This window comes from Gallus gallus, chromosome 5, assembly GCF_016699485.2.
Source record: "Gallus gallus isolate bGalGal1 chromosome 5, bGalGal1.mat.broiler.GRCg7b, whole genome shotgun sequence".
NCBI classification, from domain to species: domain Eukaryota; kingdom Metazoa; phylum Chordata; class Aves; order Galliformes; family Phasianidae; genus Gallus; species Gallus gallus.
In genome coordinates, this window is record NC_052536.1 from 48,979,362 (window position 1) to 49,000,342 (window position 20,981).

A 20,981-nucleotide genomic window follows, 5' to 3' on the forward strand; every position below is an offset into this window, starting at 1 on the left:
CACATTTCAGAGGGAAACTCGTGGGGTCTGGACAGTAATTAACCTAAGCTTTAACTGTGGAGTAAGCTCCTCAGATTAAGGTGTCCATGACTGCCTAATTGCTCCTGAAGGCTTAACTGTGGGATAGCAGGTGATCAAAAGCAATCCAGAATTGATTTGAAGGAGCTGCAGCACACAGTCTGCATTCACTGCTCAACAAGAAGTCTTCTACTAGCAGTTCTCCAGCAAGGACGTTAAACACTGATCTGCAATTTACTTCAAATGTTCTGATGATCAGGATCCTTTGTTCCGGTTCTTTGAGAGAGAGGTGAAAATGGGAGCTAAGCTGCTTCAGGATGTGCGTCAGGACCTTGCAGATGTGGTTCAAGTGTGTGAAGGGAAAAAGAAACAAACCAACTACCTACGTACACTCATAAATGAACTGGTGAAAGGTATGGTAATTAAAACTGGTATCTCCCTGTGCTCTGTTTGCCTCTTGTACTCTGTAAGTTGGAGGCTGTTAAGCTCAGCAGCTTAAAAAAGAAACTGCAGGAAAATTGGGATTGGCTTTACTCCTCAGGATAAGCAATCCCTTTTGAGTCGAGCATAGAAATGCAATTAGTTTAATTTGGGATTTCAAGCTGGGGTCAGTAACTTTAGACTTTTCCAGATAGTTTACATTAGCAGCTTAATTTCTAAGCTGAAATGTTACTCTGTTGTTTCAGTCTCTAACTGGCAATGGAACAAAGTTAACTGTAGTACAGAGTAATATTGCTCCTAATTACATCTTCTAGCAATTCCTTGATTTTTCTAAGCTTCTCTTTACTGTAGGTAAATTTGCATTTCTAATAATACCTGAAGATCTGTTGTTGAAGTACCACTCCGATATGTTTTGAGCAACAGCATTAGGTAAAGCGCAGTAACTTGACCGGTTCTTTCTATGGAACTCAAATCTTCAAGAAAACGTAAAGATCAGTTATTAGAGTCTACAGACGTGTAACTGAAGTTCCTTTTGAACAATTTCTGTAACTGGATGGCATTTTAAGTATTAGACCTGGAGGGCTATCTTAAATAAATGCTTGTACTTCCTGAGAAGCATTTTAATAGACATTTGTGTCCTGATCCAAGCATTAAATAGTTACTGGAAGAGGAAGAAAAATGGATAGCGTGAAAATAGTGCACAACTCTTGATTTTAATCATATTTTCCATAGGTATCTTGCCTCGCAGCTGGTCTCATTACACAGTGCCAGCTGGAATGACTGTGATTCAGTGGGTGTCTGACTTCAGTGAACGCATCAAACAGCTGCAGAATATTTCCCAGGCAGCTGCCTCTGGTGGAGCAAAAGAACTAAAGGTACTTTGTGCTTCTATCATCAAGAGGTCGTATCTGGATTTAGGTGCCTAACTGCTTTATGGAGTCTTCATATCAAGACTCCTTAGGGGGGTTCCTGAGGCAAAATAGCTTCAGTCAGTTTTTCATAATTGTGCTTGTAAATGCTGTTAAGTACCTACTGATACCAAAACAATGAGGTCAGCAGGCTAATGTGTAGATCAGAGGAAAAAACACAATTTTTACAGTGACAGATAACGTACACTTAAAGGAAAAGAACAGTCTAGCAGTCACACAGTGGTCCAGCAGCAGGAAGATTTTTAACATAGATTAAGATTGATGAAGTAATATCTGTAATAATTGCTATTCTTTTCCCCCATCCCTCCTCCATTAGAACATCCACGTGTGCCTCGGTGGCCTGTTTGTACCAGAGGCATACATTACTGCTACACGGCAGTATGTTGCACAGGCAAACAGCTGGTCCCTTGAGGAGCTCTGCCTTGAGGTCAATGTTACAACCACACAGAACGCCGTGCTGGATGCGTGCAGTTTTGGAGTCACAGGTAAAACTCACTCTGGAAAGAGGGGTCTCTCTTCTACACTACTTCCATTTTAAATTTGGCTGGTTTTAAATGGGCTGTGTCATGTGAGAAAGTCATATGACTGCAAGAGTTACTGGATGCTTTCTGAAGTTGTTAAAATATATTATTAATAGGAAAGTGTTTATCATGGTAATAAACGTCAAGACTCAGGTCAGTTTGTGCTCAAACATTATTCCTTAGAGTATCTGTCATGACTTCTCTATTTGGGGCACAAAATACTTACTGCTCTCTTAATGGAGAGAGCAGAGGATCAGCATGGCCATAGTTTAAAACATATTCTTACAGACCTTGAAGGATTAACATCACAGCCCCTGAACAGCAGAGGGAGACCTGCTTTCCTTGGATGTAAGAAAGCTCTTAGAATTCTAAAGTGCATTTCAATTTACAGGCCTGAAGCTTCAAGGAGCTACATGCAGCAACAACAAGCTGTCACTTTCAAATGCTATTTCAACTGTATTACCTATTACACAGCTTCGTTGGATCAAGCAGACAAATGCTGATAAAAAAGCAAATGTTGTAAGTATTGATGAAAGTAATTTAAAAAAAAATTACACGAGAGGTAGTTGGTTTTATATCCTCTTGGAGCTGTCCAACTAGAATCATCGTGCTAAAGCACTGTGGCTGCCTCTTTTTCCTGGCACCACAGACGGAGTTGTTTCTTTAGTAATCTTCTCACTGTCAGGGGTAGCAAAGCGTCCAGAAAAGATTAAACCTGAAGTCAAGCCAAAACTTAAGTTTATTTATATAAAGGGGGCTATCCTTTAAAGGTAAATTGTTATACCTGTGTACTGGTCTCAGATGCTGAATATTGACTGAATTTCTATTGTATAAAGACCACTAAGCAGTACAGGAACTTCTTCCTGTCTCCAGCTACCTTTCCTAACTTCTGTATTCATGTTTCTTCCCAGGTGACACTCCCTGTTTACCTGAACTTCACTCGTGCTGATCTGATTTTCACAGTTGATTTTGAAATAGCTACCAAGGAAGACCCACGTAGTTTCTATGAGCGCGGTGTTGCGGTTCTCTGCACTGAGTGAAAAGCTTTTAAATTGGCAATACTGTAATAGATGTCATTCTTCTGTGTATTCCTCACCTAGACAGTGTAGTCAATGTGGGTGTCAGGTGGTTTTGTGCGAGGTTGACTTGGAAGAAGGGGTGATTTGAAAGCTGCTGGGCTAGATTTGTCTGAAGGAATACCGAATGAGATTTTTAGATGGTTAATGACAGGCATATTTGCTGGTGGTATTACAGGAAATAAAACCTATAGCAAGATTTCTGACTTCCTGGAATTCTTATGGTGACTTTCAACTAGAAAATTGTATCTACAGTCTTTCCAGACAATAACAATCAATAGCTTGGTCTTCAGGCATAGCACTGACCTTCATACGGCTCCCTCAGCTAATCCTGTAACTAAAGCATAGAAACAAGAACACTGAAAGACAAGTCTCTAATGCAGTAAGACAGAAGGCCTGACGTCATCCACTGTGAAGTCTGATAAGAAGCTGCTTTTACAGAGCTGCTGGGATGCATTCAGAAGCTGTGCTGTCTTAAAGAAACCATTCCTGTGGGGGAGAGGCTGGCAGAAAAAAAAGAGACACTCCTCTTAAGCTGCTTTTATGGTGACTGAAGGCTCCCATTTTGTTTCTCTTTGGGCCAAGAAGTGATCAAAGATGCATATGAATAGTTACTGTGCAGAGATTAGTGGAATGGTAAAATACTACTAAGCTTCTAGCTTGCAAGAGGTTTTCCACCTTTATTAGTATTTTTAAGAAAATCTGTTACTCTGTGCCAGTCATGCAGAATGAGCACTTTCACAGCTAGTTGGTACCAACATATTTCAGATAATTATACTTCTGTGGATATAGTCCATTTATGTAGAAAGGAAAATACAGAAAGGTTATCATCAAGGAGTGAGATGAGAGAGTTCTCGCTGGCTGACCTCCCATCTGCATCCAGCACTTCTGCACCAGCTTAAGTCATGGTTCTTAACAAGGAAGATTACTTCCAGTTAATGGATTCAGTTTTGCATTCTAAGTTCTAAACTGGCAGATATACTGAGAATATTTACCATATATACAAAACAATGTTCAAACAGGTAGGGACAAGTATGTTAACAGCACAAGTCAACTTCTCTGTGATTAAAGGAAAAAAAAAAACACAACTAGATTGCCTTCAGATACACACAGTTCAGTGTTTGTAGCCAAACCTGGAGGCTCATTCACCATACAGCTACTTCCCTCCTGTCATACAGCAGATGAGACAAAGAGCAATAGCTGTGTAAAAATCAATTGCCATTCAGTCATTCTTCCTTCCCTCCTCAACATACCCTCATAATACTTACTTGAAATTACCCCAGAGCTGAACAGATGTCTCCAGACACAGCACGCAGGAATGTGGTGCCCAGACACTGAAGTAGCACACAGGCATCAATCTCAGCCATCTGAGTCTGGACATAGCTTAGCTAATTCTCATTTAAATTGCCACACAGGCTTGTTTAGTTGGTTCCATCCTTTCAAGATGGATCTCAGTGCCTGCAGCAAAGTGCAGCTGCATTTATATCATCATTTGAAGCTTGTTCAGGTGCTGCCTGCAAAAGAAACCTAGCAGGTTCACTTTTAGAATGAAACACTTTGTCCAGCTACTTGTTCATACCTTAGATCAGATGGCACGGATTTTCTTTCTTCGTAGTTTTTCACCAGTGCTCTCTGAAATGGTGATCCCTTGTTTTCTTTTAATAAGTGGTTGTCTGGAAGTGGTACCATCACAGTCATCTGCTAGCATGGGTTGTGGAGAACTATCACTTGCAAGGAGATCAGCAGGGGCTGAAGGATTCACACCCACCAGTAAGGAAAGGTCAGGCATCAGCCACATGGAGGGAGATGCTTCTGTGTCTCTCATCAGCTCAGAGGATTGCAACAGGCTTCTTGGGAAATCCTTCTGCTGGCTAGGAAGTTCGAGGGGAAATTTACTATCATTTACTCTCTGGCTGTGAACATCACTGATTTTCGTTTCTGAGCAGAGGCAGTCCAGAGGTTGAGGGAAGGACTCTCCATTCCCCGAAGGATCAGCATCCTCCAAAGCCATTGCTTTTGGAGCACTGCTCATCCACGGTGCAACTTCTATACTGTTCAGAGAACTCAAGCTACAGTCAGAGTGAGTGGACGTGTCTTCTGAATCACCATCATAAGGATCTAAGAACTAAAAACAAAGATTTCTCTAAACATGGAAGATGCTTATTTGTCTGAAGAAAAAATACAGAGGTCCACAGCAGGCTTAAAAAAAAAAAACACTTCAGCATAGCATGGAAGTTCTGCTGATCCACACATTCCCATTCCATTTCAATTTTTGGGTGGTACACTGAGAAAGCTGCTGTGTAACAGCTGAACCTACTTGTAGTCCCTTGGAGTCCCTTGCCTTCCTGAGTCCTTCAGCAAGTGGGTTATGCAAGACCTGTTTAAGGGAAGTTGACATAGGTTTATAAGGCATCTTCCTATGAGCCACTGAAAAGTAATACTAGAGCAGATAAAAACTAAGGGAAGAGGAAGCCAGATCATCCCATCTTCTCAAAAGACAATACAAATGTGTGTCAGTCTAACTTCTACAGGCCTGGTTCTACACCACCCTGCTGAGTCTTAGACAGCACTTCAAACACGACTATGAAAAGACTGATGGATAATTGTATATCCTACCACCAATACATAAAATCACAAATAAACTAACAGTAGAAAAGCTGTCATTTGGAGGCTAGAGAACTTCCCTCCAAATTAGGTCACTTTTTATTCTCTGACATTAGAGGTGTTCTACCACTACACAGAAATCCCCAGCAGAGCAAGTGTCTGAGCTACACAACTCAGTATGGGAGCTGCCATTATGCCCCTTGGCCAGCTCAGTGCTTCTGAGGTGCTCATCAGATCTGAGATGCTCACTCTCAGCATTGCACCTTTAAGATCTGACAAGAATCAGTTACACACAGTGTTTCTGTATGCTCAGTGCAAGTGCTCAGATAGACACCTACATGAAGTCACCAGGAACAACGAGATCAGGGCTCACAACAGTGAGTTTAGTTATGCTCTGCTGTGCTTTGTAGCTCCTCTGACACATAGGAGCTAACAGAACAAATTCATCAGAGCTTACCTACACGTTATGGACAGGGATGTATGAGGGATGTGAAACTAAAAACCAAGCCAGCTGTCTACTCCAGAATCCATTCTGTTTCTTTTCAACTGATATTGATGACACTGGTTTGACAGCCAGATCAATATCGACCTATTGATAGTCACAACAACAGCTGTGCTCTCTCCTATCTCATCTGAAACAAGCATTCGGCAGAGCTTCTGCAGCAACCCTGCCCAACACCACCCCCAGACACAGCCCAGCTCTGCTGTATGCACACCCTCACAGAGAGCTGATGAGGCTGTTTTGGTATAACCTGAAACTACTGCTTGTTCTCTCCCTGAAGTTTCTGTAACTCCACCAACCACTCCTTTGGCTCTTGTCAAAAGCAAAAGGATGAGAGGAGCTCATCAGCATAGAAACACCTCCGAACCTGGGCCTCACCTCCACGCTGGATTCAGACTCTGACTCCGTGCTTGACTCCACCACGCACTTCTGCTGCAGAGGAAGAAGGGAAAGAAGCACTGCTCATAGCTGAAGTTCAGGCATCTTTTGGTTGAGGCAGAAGGCCCTGTACAAGCCCAAAGTGCTGTGTTTTGTCAGAGTTTTCATCACAGGAAGCTGATTGGCTTCTCACATAGCTCACATTTGTGGTACTGACTGGGTTGTGCAGGGAAAGACACCAGGGAAAGCAGATGACTTTCTCTCCCCTCCCCAAAGTTTCCTCTCCCTTTTTTTTTTTTTTTGCTTCTTTGCAGGTGAACTAAATTATTCACCATTTGAATCAATTTATTCACAGATGTTCCTCATCAGCTGTTCTTCACATCCAGCACAGTCTATGTTATAATTTAACAGGGAGATAAGAAACAGCAATTAGAAGAAAGTTACCATGTATTTATGTGCCAGCCTTTCTACACAGTCCGAGCTTTTAACAGAATCCATCATTTCCAGAGCATCTAACAGAATGGGGGAGGGAAGGAAAACATCATAGAATCATTAAGGTTGGAAAAGACCAAGACAATCTACTCCACCCCCAACCCATCCCACCACGGCCACTGACCATGTCCCTCAGTGCTACATCTCCATGGTCCTGGAACACCTTCAGTGATGGTGACCCCACCCTCCCACCTCCCTAGGCAGCTTTTAAAGCAGCTTACGCTCCATCAGGGGATTTCAGTTGCTCTAAAAAAAAGGCACTACAGGTTTTCAGAACCATCAAAGAGGTGTTTGTACTCAAGGCACGAGACCAGCAAACACAAGGCCGTGCTCAGAGCCAGCCCTGCACGCAGCCCTCCCGATGGGGTCCCACTCACCTCTGCCCGGGCCCACTGCATACCACCCCACCCGCTGCTGCCTCCTCCGCCGCTGCCTCCTCTCCAGCGAGGCCATCCCACTGCAGCTCGATGTGCCCAGGCTGCCGGGCCCCGCTCACACCTGCCTCCCTGCTCAGCTCCACCCACGTGAAAACAGCTTAAGAAGGGACAAAACAGAAAGGAGAGTGTGGTCTACTGCAAAAGTGCTCCGTGCCGCAGCTGAAGGCTCCAGACCCCTCCTCAAAACAAGCTCACTAGAGCAGACTGCACATAGGCCTACAGCAGAAGCTTCCAGAATATAGCACAGCAGCTTGCGTACCCTAGACACAACATTCCTAATATTTAAAGCACACTTACGAGCACACACATCTACAGCTGAGGTGGCAAGGTCCAGCAGCCAGAGGTGCTACACTCCATTCCCCCTCTGCTCACACCCATTTTATTTCTGCAGCCCCACGTCAGTCACACAGCCCTCAGGAATCAGCTCAGAGCGTGCAGAGGCCTTAATGAAACAAATACCCACCACCAGTTGTCAGTCTAAAAAGGCCCCAAGAGCCAGACCCTGGAGACGCAGCAGAGCAGCCTACAGCAGCCTCCCACTGCTCCTGCCACCAGCTGAGCTGCATGTGCCCCCTTTCTCCCCTACCTAGCAGCTCCTTTTCCATCTCCTTACCTCATCTGCGCAGGCCATCCAACAGTTATTTCCTTCTATCAGGAAGGAGCTTTCACAACGAAGCTCAGAACAGCAAAGGCTCTTACAGCCCTCTCCCCCACTGAAGCAGGCTCTGAAAGATGCTCGGTCAGTGCTTGTAGTACCAGCTGACCTCAATGAGTGCATATAGCCATCACCTTTCATCCACACACACCTGCCCCAAATCAGCTGCTGATGCTCTATGAGCAACAGCTGTTAGCAGTCAGTCCCCACCAGGTAGGACTCAGGAGAACTGTTACAGGTGAAACTGTGACATTAAGAATCATGTCTTCCAGGCATAAAACATTTTAAAAATGCACAGTGGGAGTGCGTTGTAGTGAAAGTGTTCCTATTTCACTTGCAATTAGGAACAACCTATTAAATAATCCCTGTGGACTATATCCAATGCTGGTACTTGGTGGTATACAAACTACAAGATTTTAAGATTCTTGGTTTTCTATTGTTCTTTAGAGGCAGCACGAGCTGGAACCTGAACCAGGAGTTTAAGAACACGGGTTGTGCTCATGACTTTTCTTTACATCTTCATTCATTATCTTGGAGAAATGACTTCACAAAGGGAATGAATTAGCACTGCTGGACAGTTTGAAGTTTGACATATTGAAGTTCTGTGGATCCCAAGATCCACCTGTCCTGCATAGGCAAAAGTGGCGTGAGGATATGAAGCAACAGGAGGCCACTGAAAACCGAGCAAGAAGAAAACTCAGTTCTCATGTCACCATTCCATGAATGCTGTCTTTACCATCTGCTGCTCTGGATCTAATTTCAGACTGCAAGGACGCACACAGTAACTAGTGTTACAGTACATGCTGACAGTGCCTAAATCAGTATCTGCAAAGAATGTCTTCACTGAACTAGCATGACCCTCCGCCAAATCCAAAGGGATTTGCCTTGTGCAATAACTGTAACATGTGGCTTTATTTCCCAGGGTTGTTTCGTAACATTCTGGCCCTGGAATTGCTGAAATGTTGCTTGGTTGTGTCATCAAGAAGTATAACTTGTGCTCTCCTCACAAGCAGAACGGAAGGCACTGTCTGAGCTCTATGGCAGATGTTAAGGAGGACTGGCTCCACTGTACTTGAAGCTGGTGGTCCCTTATCACTTCTTTGCTTAAGGAATGGAGCGTGGTATCTTTAGTTGGACTGGTTCTTGGAAAACATAGGGAGTAAATGAGTGATGTGGCCATCTCTTACCACAGTGAGTGCCAGGAATAGTTCATGTCAGCTGAGAGCTGAAGGGAACGAAGGTGCTGCATACAGACTTGTCCAACTTACAGGAGAAAAATTAAAAATGAGATGTGATTTTGAAGCTTTAATTCTACATACACATACATACATATACAACCTCCAACACTGCCCAAAGGAAGCCTGGATAAATACCTTTCACAGTGCATTAAAGACAAGACTATAGATGTTGTCGATACAGCAATGCCTGGTTTAGGTGACGTGAAGGTTGTTTTCATTCTTTTTTTCAGTGGTACATGGTAGAACTGGAAACATCTGCTATTTGTTCCCACACGTTGCTGTCCCACTCTGGTAGCAAAGCAGCTGTAGTAGAGTTCTCCAGAAATGCTGAAGATTCGGAAGGCTCGATATCCATGGGTGAGGAGCAGTCGGGCTTCTGGGGCCATGCTGCCTCTGTACGAGCTCCAGACTTCTGAGATGGTTCATACGGTTCCACCACAAATGTTGAGAAAGCAGATCTCTCCTCAGCGATTGCTTCCACTGGCGTTCTAAAATCATTTTCTGGTGCCATGTAGATATCACTGTGGGACTCTCTAGCTGGCAGGGCTGCCTTTCCAGGTGTAAGAAAAAAACGTTCATTTTCTGAAGGGACAGTATCTCCCAAAGCTACTGCCTCTGGCATGTCCTGGTCCTCTCCAAGTTTAACTCCTCTGCGACGCCTACCACTAGTGACATTCATATTGGAGTTTGAGTGGTGTGAGCTGTCTTCTGAGTAACTGCAGTAATCATCTAAGAACTGAAATAGAATGATTTTCAATAAGATGTGTTCTCACTGTCCAGGCGGTATAATTTAAAATCAACCAGAAATAGGTAAGAAAAAAGTGAAATACACTTGGACATTGTACTCTTGTATTTTAAGGCACTAAATAAATAAAAGCTTGCCTCTGTTTTAATGGCAGAATGGCCCAAATCAGAACTCCGTGCAGTGGGGTAAAAAAGACATACAGCATTTACTGCCCACCCTCTTCCTCACCACCCCATCAGAACTGCACCTTGGTATGAAAGAATGCACGCCTCCGTCTTCTCTTCATGCTGCTGCTAAGGATGCTGAATGCTGCTCTGATGCACCTCGTCCTCTTTGGACCAGCCATATTGCAGAGCGGGTTTATTCACCAGGCATTTTTTTGACCTTAATTTCTTTTAGAAATATAATGTTTATAAACTTATAAAGATACATCTTGGCCTAAAATTGCTTTTTAGTGTAAGGTTTACTTTGTTTTAAATGAAGAACGTTCAAGCATTATTCCATAATGAACTATCAGAAACATACTCGAAGTTCACGTCACCTTTACGGTGCCCTCACTATTAGGGAAGTCTGAAATAAGTGAAGTTTGCTTTACTCACAGGTAGAAGTTCACCCAGAATGATGAATTTCCCAAAGCTTCTGTTGTAGAATTTGTACCATCTCCAACTACAAATTAAGAAGGCGAAGGAACATCTCAGATCAGCTGTAAACCGGTAAGTACAAGTGAAGTACTCTTCATCTGTAAGATACATCATTACTCATGACAACGATACAGACAGCGTTCGTATCTGTGGACTATGAAGCAGTATATTTGAGATGCACTTTATTTCATATCCAGTTCTCCCTCTCAGTGAGGGAACAACACAGAATGTACTCTCCTATCTTTTCTACTCCTCGTGATGCTTGGAACTCAATGGAGTTCATGTTTTTGTGAGTTCTTAGGACAGTGAAAGCTACTCTCATTCTGCCAGCAAACCACGGGCTTTACTGCATGCAGTGACGTGAGCCCTTCACAAGGGGAAGAGGAACATCAGGTTAGCTCTCAAGGTTCAAAAATCCAGAACGCATGTACCAGTTTACTTTGAGAGCAGTCACATACCTCGCCTGCAGTGTCCTAACGCCTTAAGCCTGATAACAAAACGTCTGGCATCAACAGGAGAACAATCTGAACTTCAGCAAAACCTGAATGTCAGCAACATAACCTCTAAACAAGGAGAGTACAGCCAAGCTGTGAAAAAGAATTCCATTGCAATCACCTATTCAGTGGCTGGCTCCACTGTACTGAAGCTCCAATAGGCAGAAGTACTTTTCTTTTGGTATCTGACCCTTTCATAGAATCACAGAATGGCCTGGGTTGAAAAGGACCACAATGATCATTGAGTTTCAACCCCCCTGCTGTGTGCAGGGTCACCAACCACCAGACCAGGCTGCCCAGAGCCACATCCAGCCTGGGATTGACCCTTGCTGAATTTGGTTGTGCACTTCTGCCTAGAATACATCAATTTGTAAACTCTAAGCGGTGTTTCTAACACTTACTTCCAAGGGAGGCAAAAGCTTAACTTTAGAGATTTGATGGGAAAAACCTTCATCCATTATGGATTTTACCATTTTTATTTCCTAACAAAAACATCATCAGATTTTTTTTTTTTAAATGAAGATCTTATAGAACAGACTCCAGTCATAAGGCACAGCTATCTTAAAATTCAAGTACTTCTAACACTAAGATTGTATGTCAGTGAGACCTTGCACTGAAACCTATTAACACAGTTCTCAACATTTGATCGCTAAGGAGAAGCACCTTCACCTTCTGATCAGTTTGTATTACCCATGGTTGAAAATGCAACTCAGTACCGATGGACACACATTTAAGTGTCTGAGTGCGAGGAGCCAACACAGTGCCTGTTTTGATGTCACAGTCATTGCTATAGCAACATATTCCTTACTACACATCCAGCTGCATTCTCTTTCCATGGAAGATCTCATCTTAATCAAGATTCAACCTTAAACAGCTTAACTAGAAATAGTTATGCTGACCAAGTCATGTCTCATTTCCAGGCTGGGCAGAGGAGAGCAGAAATGCATGGCCTGTTTTATGCTTTGGCATTTCTTACCTTTGCCTTGCCTCCTTCACTAACACAGTAACTACCTGAAGACTTTTGACATACCTGTGACTTCAAGTGATTTTGGACATTAAGCAGTGACATACAGGCATAGAAGCCAAATGTCTCACATAGAATGACCTACGATGTAGCACAGATATCCATCATTACTCATTTCTCTAGCTGTTAAAAGAACAGCTTTGCAAACTTCGGACAAACAGCACAACATATAAACTATGGGAAAGTGGGAAGCTTTTTTTTTTTTAAACGTCTGTTTCTGTCATTAACTTCAGGAATAAATGACACTTTTCCACAGCGCAGATTATCAGCAACAAGTGTGAGGAACTCCTCACTGAAGGCACTGGACCAGTAAAGGACACTCAGTAGTTGGGGGCTGCTATAGATCAGGGGCAGCCTGTTGATGAGGCCTTGCTCCAACTGCAGAAGTGGTACAGCTTGCAGACTCTTGTCCTGATGGAAGATTTCAGCCACCCAGATATCTGCTGGGATAGCAGCACAGCAGGGGGCAGACAATCCAGGAGAATCATGGAGTCTGTTGAGGACAACTTCCTGGTCCAGGTAATAGATGGGTGGACCTGAGGTGAAACCTCACTGCACCTGGTACTCACCAATGCAAAAAAGAGCACTAGAGAAGTTAGAAGATGAGAGGCAGCCTGGGCTGCAGTGACTGACCATGCCCTGCTCAAGTTTGCAATGTGGAGGAATGCAGGGCTAGCAAAAAGCAGAGTAAAGACACTGAACCTCAGGAGAGCAAACTTCCAGCTGCTCAAGGAATTGCTGGCTGAGATCTCCCCTGGGAAACTGTCCTTGCAGGCACAGGAATACAAACAGAGCTGGCAGCTCTTTTTTAAGGACACCGTTCTGTGAGTGCAAGAGCTCTCCCATCCCCCAGCAGAAGAAATCAAGCAGAAGAGGTGAGCAACCAACCTGGCTGAGCAACCACCTGCAGCTTAAACTGATGACAGAAGTGTACAGGAAATGAAAGCAGGGTTGTGTAAGCCCGGGAAGAATATAGGGACGTTGTCTGCATGTGTAGATCAGAAAAACCAAGGCAGACAGAGCTGAACTTGACAAGGGATGTGAAAAATACTAAGGGTTCTACAGGTACATAGGCAGGAGAAGACAGACCATGGAGAGTACCAAACCTGTACAATTTAGTACAGACAGCCTAATACTGCATGTGAAATTCACTGCCAGTACAACACAACGAACAAGGTTTGCAGCTTTAGGAGCCTGTTTCCACCTTACAAGTGCTGGAGTAATGATATCAATTCAACCTGATTTTAAGCAGTGCTTGCAAGAGATTAAAATAGTCTTAGCCTCTACTTTTACTGTTCCAACGTGACATTTGTTTGTAGTGGCACTACGAAACATTTAGTAAGATCTAAATATCTACTACTTGAATCCAGAACACCCATTCAAACAGCGGTTTTTGTTCCCAGCATTAACAGACAAGTCAGCAACAACTCATTCTTAACACTTTTATTCTTACAGTTCTAGGTTTGAACTGTACATGCAGATTTGCATAAGTCACAATAGAGATTTACAGTGGATTCTATTCTATGGTAGAGTGCAATCCAGAATCCTTGAACAGTATAAAAAACAACTTTAAACATCAAGACCTTGTTAGGAGCAAAAGGGTTAAAGCTTCCCAAGTGTCAGCTCTCATAGATACCTAGTTACTAGGTACTCTATGTTAGACATATTCAGAGTTGAAGAGCTGTATAACACTAAACAAACTCGAACACCCAGATGTCATACCGTCTTTGTTACTTTTCTGGCAATTAAGAATAAGTCAAAAACCCTGCCACCTGCAAACCAGCTAATACAGACAAAAATAACTACTCCTTACTTGCCTGTCTAGGGTTGTACAGTGTTAAAGAAAATACTCCCTCAATGGCATTTGTATCTCACATCAGCTGAAAAAGCAATGTAACAAAAATAAAGGTATAACATCTTTGAAAATAAATATAAAGAGGGAATGCAGACAAAAGTGTCAAAGATTTTTGTTTTTTTTTGGCAGGTAACATTCATAATATACAAAATATAACTTATTCATATTAGCCAAGGAAACATTCATGAGTTCCTGTAAACTGTTTTAATCCACCTCCTCCATGCGTGATGTGTCATCATCACCTTCCAGAGGTGGCATCTCCTCGGTAACTGCAGGACTGGCCTCCTCAGCAGCAGTATCATCTTCATCAATGCCTGCACAAGAAGCACAAAGGACCATTAATGCTTATCCTCAAACTCAAAGCCTTTATGTGCCTCCATTGCAATTTCTGCAGCCTGAAAGATTTCCCACCACCCACCCCCACTCCTCCCAGTACTCAGAAGTATCAACACACGCAGAGCTGACTGCAAACAAAACAGATTTCCAACTTACCCAGGCCAAGTTTGATCATTCTGTAAATGCGGTTGGCATGTGTCTGGGGATCTTCTAAACTAAAGCCAGAGGACAGGAGAGCTGTCTCGTACAGCAGTATGACAAGATCCTTCACAGATTTGTCATTCTTATCAGCCTCTGCCTTCTGCCTCAGTGTTTCAATGATGGAATGATCAGGATTGATCTCCAGGTGCTTCTTTGCTGCCATGTATCCCATTGTGGAGTTGTCTCTCAAAGCCTGTGCCTTCATAATCCTCTCCATATTGGCAGTCCAGCCATATGTACTTGTTACAATACAGCATGGAGAAGTTACCAAGCGATTGGACACAACAACCTAGGAAAGCATACATGAATTTAAGTTTTTAGCTTAACATCTCAACATTTCTAATAACCAGGACCCCTCCTTGTCTGGTCAAGGGGCAACTTACGGAACACAACACTAATTACCTTTTCTACTTTCTTCTCAAGGATATCTTTCATAATTTTGCAAAGGTTTTCAAACTTGGCTTTTTTCTCCTCCTGTTTCTTCTTCTCTTCTTCATCTTCTGGAAGCTCTAAGCCCTCTTTTGTTACAGAAACCAGAGTCTTGCCTTCAAATTCCTTCAGCTGCTGCACACAATATTCATCAATAGGCTCAATCATGTAGATCACTTCCAGGCCATGCTTGCGAAGGCGCTCCACAAAAGCAGAGTTAGCCACCTGGTCCTTTGTCTCACCTGCAGGAAGCATGAAGTTCTGTTTGAGCCTCAGCACTGTAACATACCAAACTGTCTTCTGGAAGAGCCTACACACTCCAATGATGCTCACTAGCTCTTACAAGGGACAAAAGTTATGACACACCACGGAAGTGATCTTGCTAACCTGGTGAGACTTAAGCCCTACCAGCTATGTATTAGTTTGAAAAAATGTTTGGCATTTCAACCCTTCTGGGTTGAAACAAAAAACTAGCTGTTTAAGTGTACTTCACACCCTCAGCTTTGGCAGAAAGCCAGCTTTTAATTCATTCTCCCTTAACTTCAAGGAAGCAAGGGCAATGAACACTGTTTCAAAACTACAGCAATGCTTGAAGAATAGCTACAACATTGCAGATCAACATTGCACACTTCCTCAAGAGCAGTTCATGCTCCAACTGTCAGCCCAAGTTGGACAAGAGGAAGCACCCTAGGACACCTTGCAAAGTCTGGGAGTGCAGAGTTTGCACTACTGGTAAACATTACTTCTAACCAGCCCTGCTGTGCTCATTGACAATTACACACTATGAGCTACTGACTACAGTCCCATTCTACATCTATTTGTTTTAGAAATACAATAGCAATCATCTGATGTTATAGTAACACAGTGAAGTTCATGTTCTCCTAATATGTGCCAGAATTTCTCCATCACAACCAACTACATACATCAAACACTGGCAAGTAATCATCTGGAAAGCAGTGCAGCTTTTCTACAATGACTGAGGTTTTTTTTTTTTACATGAATTATACTGCTCCATCACGAATTTTTCAAGTTATTTATTTACTATCTTATTCCAACAACCTTCCCTAACTGCTTTTCACGGGGCATTTCTTGCCAACTCACCAGTGATGTAGTAGACATGTTTCTGGTTTTCCTTCATGCGAGTGCAGTAGTCCTTCAGAGAAACCATTTCATCACCAGATGCAGATGTGTAATACCTGAGTAACTCTGAGAGTTTCTTGCGGTTCTGGGAGTCTTCATGTATTCCAAGCTACAGAAGTAAAAGAAAGAACTACTGAATGGCATGCTTAAATACTAAGCTGTGGGGTGCTCAGTATGTGGTATTAACAGAAATCTGTATAACCTACAACCAAGATAAATGAATAGTACAAACCTTGATGTTCTTGGAGAACTGCTCATAGAACTTTTTGTAGTTCTCCTTGTCTTCAGCCAACTCAGTGAAAAGTTCCAAACACTTCTTCACCAAGTTCTTCCGAATCACTTTAAGGATCTTGCTTTGTTGCAGCATTTCACGAGAAATATTCAGAGGTAAATCCTCAGAGTCTACGACACCTCTCATGAAGTCTGGAAGGAAAACATCAGAATTAGTTTTGTAGGTTTTGAAGAACTGAAGTTTATAATCACTACTTTTCCTCTTTTAAACATAAGCTTCTGAATTGCCAGGCAGTTTTAGAAGTATTTTTCTGCAATACTCACTCAGGTATTCGGGGATCAGTTCCTCACAGTTGTCCATGATGAAAACTCTGCGTACATAGAGCTTGATGTTGTTTTTCTTCTTCCTGTTTTCAAACAGATCAAAAGGTGCACGTCGTGGGACAAACAGGAGAGCTCTGAATTCCAGCTGACCTTCCACAGAGAAGTGCTGTAAAAAAACAAGCCCATTTCTTTTTTCAATTGCAATTTGTATAGCGTTTCTTAAGTAATGCTGAACTCCCCCCCCCCCAAAAAACCCATTATATGCAGTAAGCAAGACCGGTCAGAAAAATGAGCACGTTCTCCAAAACATCTGAATTCTATTCAGTTGTTGCCAGGGTTTGAAACAACTGTGAAAGGTGTGTTCTTACAGCACCTTCAACCATGAAGGCTTGGAAAGATTAACTACACCTCACTTACCCATGGCCCCTTTTTTAAAACTCACCTACAAACCAAAACAACAGCTAGGTGTCCATTTGAGATCTACTCAGATCAGTTTTATAATTAGATTTGCTAACTAGGATATATACAGGAAAGGCATTTGCATTTGTATTTGCAATAAAGCAATGCAAATGTATTTGTTGAAGATGCTTAACAGCTTTGGAAGTAACCTGAACAGCTGCAGCCCAAGAATCTCTCATAGTGTAAGCACTCTGAACAGTATCACTTCTAACAGTTAAGCAACTTCTACAATAATTTAGAGATTTGCTTTAGCTGCAAAAAAGGTGCTTACAGAAAGACAAACAAGAACATACTTTGACAGCCAAGTGGTCCTCCCAGTCATTAGTTAGGCTCTTATAGAACTCCCCGTACTCCTCATTGGTGATGTCATCTGGGTTCCTGGTCCAAATAGGCTTGGTCTTGTTGAGCTCTTCCTCATCAATGTACTTCTCCTTGATCTTCTTTTTCTTCTTCTTATCTCCATCCTTCTTTTCCTCTTCCTCATCAGAACCAACGTCCTCAATCTCTGGTTTATCTTCTGTCTTCTCCTCCTTCTCCTCTTTTTCCTCCTCCTTTTCCTCAGCTTCATCATCACTCACCTCCTTATCGCGCTCCTTCTCCACCTATGAAAGAGAACATTAGTTGGACTTAGTATACCGCTGTTATCACATGCAGCCATAAAACTGAGTAATGAACTGCAACTAAGTAGGTAAGCAAACTGCAATCCGAATCTACAAACAAGCACAATGCCCAGTTTTTGCCCTGAACTCAGACACAATGTTTCATTGCATGTGGTCCTATGGTAGTTCATGCTGTTGTACTTCATTGTAACCAATTTCCACTAAAAAAAAACCCCATAAATTGCCATTAAGTTTTGAATTGTTTGGGAACTGTGATGCTACTGGCTTGGCTCCATTTTTTCTTTTTTTAAGCTTCATCTTGTAAAATTAATTAACAGCATCATGTCAGTTAAAGAGCTACATCCATGCAGAATCTGTGACAACAGAGCAATCTTGTCTACAAACTGCTTATTTTTGTTTAAAAAGCACATTTTCTAACTCCTTTACTTCGTTATAGTATGTGAAAATACGTACAAAGAGCCTAATAGGGTAGCCAATGAACTGAGAATGCTTCTTCACAATCTCCTTGATTCGCCGTTCTTCCAGATATTCAGTTTGGTCTTCTTTGAGGTGCAGGATAACTTTTGTTCCACGGCCCAAAGGTTCACCTGGAATGAAATTTACAGGTATTACTTATGGAGAAGCAAACCAAGCCGTGACAATCTCTAGAAATATTTGCTTTAAACACTATTTCTTCACCAAGGATTTCCCCAGCAAAATAAGACACTGTACCAAAGCAAGCTTACAGATGACACATTCTTATTGCATTCAGCATTTCAAACAAATTCCTTTTAAGGAAACTCCCATTAATTACTCCATTCATCTGACATCTTTCAAGACCTGCAGAAGTATTTCTACGTGTAATTACCATACACCACTTACTCCAGACACCCCCTAGCACATCCTTACAATTGCTCACACTAAACTTGATTTGACACACAACTGCTTTCTTCCACTGCATAGAGTAAGCAGACATCTGCATCATTTGCTAATAATCTTTCAAGAACCAACCTGAGCAGAAACACTCACCGTTATCAAGTCTGACAGTGAAAGATCCTCCAGCTGATGACTCCCAAGCATACTGCTCATCATCATTGTGCTTGGTGATCACTGTCACCTTCTCCGCAACAAGGTAAGCAGAGTAGAAACCAACACCAAACTGACCAATCATGGAAATATCAGCCCCTGCCTGCAGTGCTTCCATGAAAGCCTTGGTACCAGACTTGGCAATAGTACCAAGATTGTTGACAAGGTCAGCTTTGGTCATCCCTATGCCGGTATCCACAATGGTCAGAGTGCGATCATGCTTGTTTGGAATCAGGTTAATTTTCAGGTCTTTTCCAGAATCCAGCTTGCTCGGGTCAGTCAAACTCTCATATCTGATCTTGTCCAGAGCCTATCAAAGAAGAGCCAAGATTTAACATTCCCTACCTAAAAATTTCAGCAGTTCTACAAACACAAGCCAGTCTAAGAGCTTAAGTACTTACATCAGATGAATTGGAGATCAGTTCCCTCAAGAAGATTTCCTTATTGGAGTAAAAAGTGTTGATAATCAGAGACATCAACTGAGCAATCTCAGCCTGGAAGGCAAAGGTCTCCACTTCCTCCTCCATTGGTTGGTCCTGTGTTTGCACAGCTTCTGGCATCTGTGAAGAAATCAAGGTGAAATTCAATGGTTAACAACTCTAGCTTGCTGCACAGTCGAAATTCAAGTCATTAGCTATATTGTTTCAATTACTGCACCACTAAGACCCGTAGTTGGAACTTTCAGTAAGAACTGTAGAGTTCTGAAAAAATCCAAGAACTGAATGAGGTTTTAACCAAGCGCTCTTAACGCACACTTCAGTTTGCACTTATTTAACATACAATTTTACAGGACAAGAAAAACAGAACCGAAAACCTAGCCCAGTATTTGGGATGCTAACTGCGCTGTTCTATAGCCAGCTCACATTACAATTTGCACTTGTCCTCTTTCCTTCGAGATGCCCTTCTGCTGTTCTAATTCCACGATGACCTCCAGCCGCACACAGTACTTGCAGCCCTCACAGCACAGTGCCGTGTGTACCCAATACGGCCCGACTGAACTCGTTACCCGGTCGTACGGAGGTGCTCTCTCTGAACTGCTGCCCAGCAGATCCTCCGCACGAATCGTGGCTCAAGAAAGCCCAATACAACCCAAACTGAAAAAACCCTCAACCGCGACCCCGTTTTAACCGGTGCAAAACGAACGGAAAATAACCACAGCACGGCAATCCAGCCGTGCACCGGCAGCGAAGCGAGCACTGATGAATGCGACGGGGTGGGCGCCTCGCTACGGGCGCAGCCGCCTCCCGCCGGGACGCGGTGCCTGGCGGCACGGCCGGCCCGCGGCGCCCCCTGCAGGCTCCCGCCGGAAGCAGCAGAGGTTCTAGAAACTGCCAGAGCCTTCCCGCCGCCCCCCCGCCTCCACCCACCGCCGGCAGCGGGGCGCAGCGCGCAGCCCGCCCGCCCTCCCGCACCCCGCGCTGCTCTCCACGCCTGCCCCCGCACCCCGCGCAGCGCTGCCGCCGGCGCCCTGCCTGCCCAGCCGGGTTGGACCGCCATCCCAGCGCCCTCAGCCCTCGCCCCGGTGAGAAGGAAGCGCATCTGCAAGGAGAGCCCTCAGGGAGACGCTTCCAACAGAAGCGGCCGGAATGCCCGCCATGCTGGAACTCGCTTCCATAACCCCATCGGTAGCAATGAATTACTGAAGGGTCACAGCACGCTCCCACCTCCCCGCTCCATCGCTATTTTACATTCCCGACTTCGCTCTACCTCACGTTGTAGCTACAAGGAAACGAAACGTCCCGCACCACGCGGCTCCCTACCACCCCCCTCCCAGCTCCCCATACCGCCACCACACAGAGGCCGCCGGAACGCCGCACGAAAGCGCCCTATCAGCGCGGCCCTCCCTACAGTCCCGGCTGCAGCTCTACCGCCGCTCACCTTGGCAGCGGGGGAAGGGCTGTCGGTCTCCTCACAGAATCAGCAAACGCGCTACACCCTCAACGCTGCGCCTCCACTAGTGCGCGCCCCCGGCCGCCCGCCCGCCTTATATACAGCCGGCGCCGCCTCCTTCCAGAACCATCGGGAACCTTCACTGACAGGCACGGGGGAGGGGGTGGGGGGGCGGGGCAGAGCGCCGCTGCGGGGCGGGGCCGAGCCTCGCTCAGCCAATAGCAGGCGGCCGCGAA

General features: G+C 43.9%; 3 protein-coding genes across 4 annotated transcripts in view; 1 reads left to right on the forward strand and 2 right to left on the reverse strand.

Moving 5' to 3' along the window:
• DYNC1H1 (dynein cytoplasmic 1 heavy chain 1) overlaps positions 1–3,184 on the forward strand; it is a 42,532-nt gene extending 39,348 nt beyond the window's left edge. The window contains exons 74-78 of the mRNA XM_015287795.4: positions 278–431; positions 1,192–1,334; positions 1,705–1,873; positions 2,301–2,428; positions 2,821–3,184. Coding sequence (XP_015143281.1) covers positions 278–431; positions 1,192–1,334; positions 1,705–1,873; positions 2,301–2,428; positions 2,821–2,949 — 723 coding nt within the window. The 3' untranslated portion in view covers positions 2,950–3,184. The remainder of the gene's footprint in view (positions 1–277; positions 432–1,191; positions 1,335–1,704; positions 1,874–2,300; positions 2,429–2,820) is intronic.
• Positions 3,185–9,343: 6,159 nt separating this feature from the next.
• LOC121113247 lies at positions 9,344–14,004 on the reverse strand. Of its 2 annotated transcripts, none has more exons than XM_040701277.2 (3): positions 11,862–14,004; positions 10,636–10,702; positions 9,344–10,027 (listed from the first exon to the last, which is right to left on the reverse strand). In XM_040701277.2, exons 1-3 carry the CDS (start codon positions 12,017–12,019, stop codon positions 9,518–9,520), a joined length of 735 nt encoding a protein of 244 aa, XP_040557211.1. In that variant the 5' UTR covers positions 12,020–14,004; the 3' UTR covers positions 9,344–9,517. The 2 variants fall into 2 exon arrangements, with proteins under 2 accessions (XP_040557211.1, XP_046798456.1); XM_046942500.1 differs by having other exon boundaries at positions 10,636–10,775; positions 11,862–11,937.
• On the reverse strand, positions 13,616–20,823 carry HSP90AA1 (heat shock protein 90 alpha family class A member 1). Its single transcript, NM_001109785.2, has 11 exons — positions 20,734–20,823; positions 19,257–19,415; positions 18,799–19,165; positions 18,244–18,377; positions 17,464–17,772; positions 16,712–16,877; positions 16,389–16,579; positions 16,118–16,265; positions 14,990–15,258; positions 14,543–14,876; positions 13,616–14,364 (listed from the first exon to the last, which is right to left on the reverse strand). The coding sequence occupies exons 2-11, from the start codon at positions 19,413–19,415 to the stop codon at positions 14,255–14,257; spliced, it is 2,187 nt and encodes a 728-aa protein (NP_001103255.2). The 5' UTR covers positions 20,734–20,823; the 3' UTR covers positions 13,616–14,254.
• Positions 20,824–20,981: the final 158 nt, after the last annotated feature.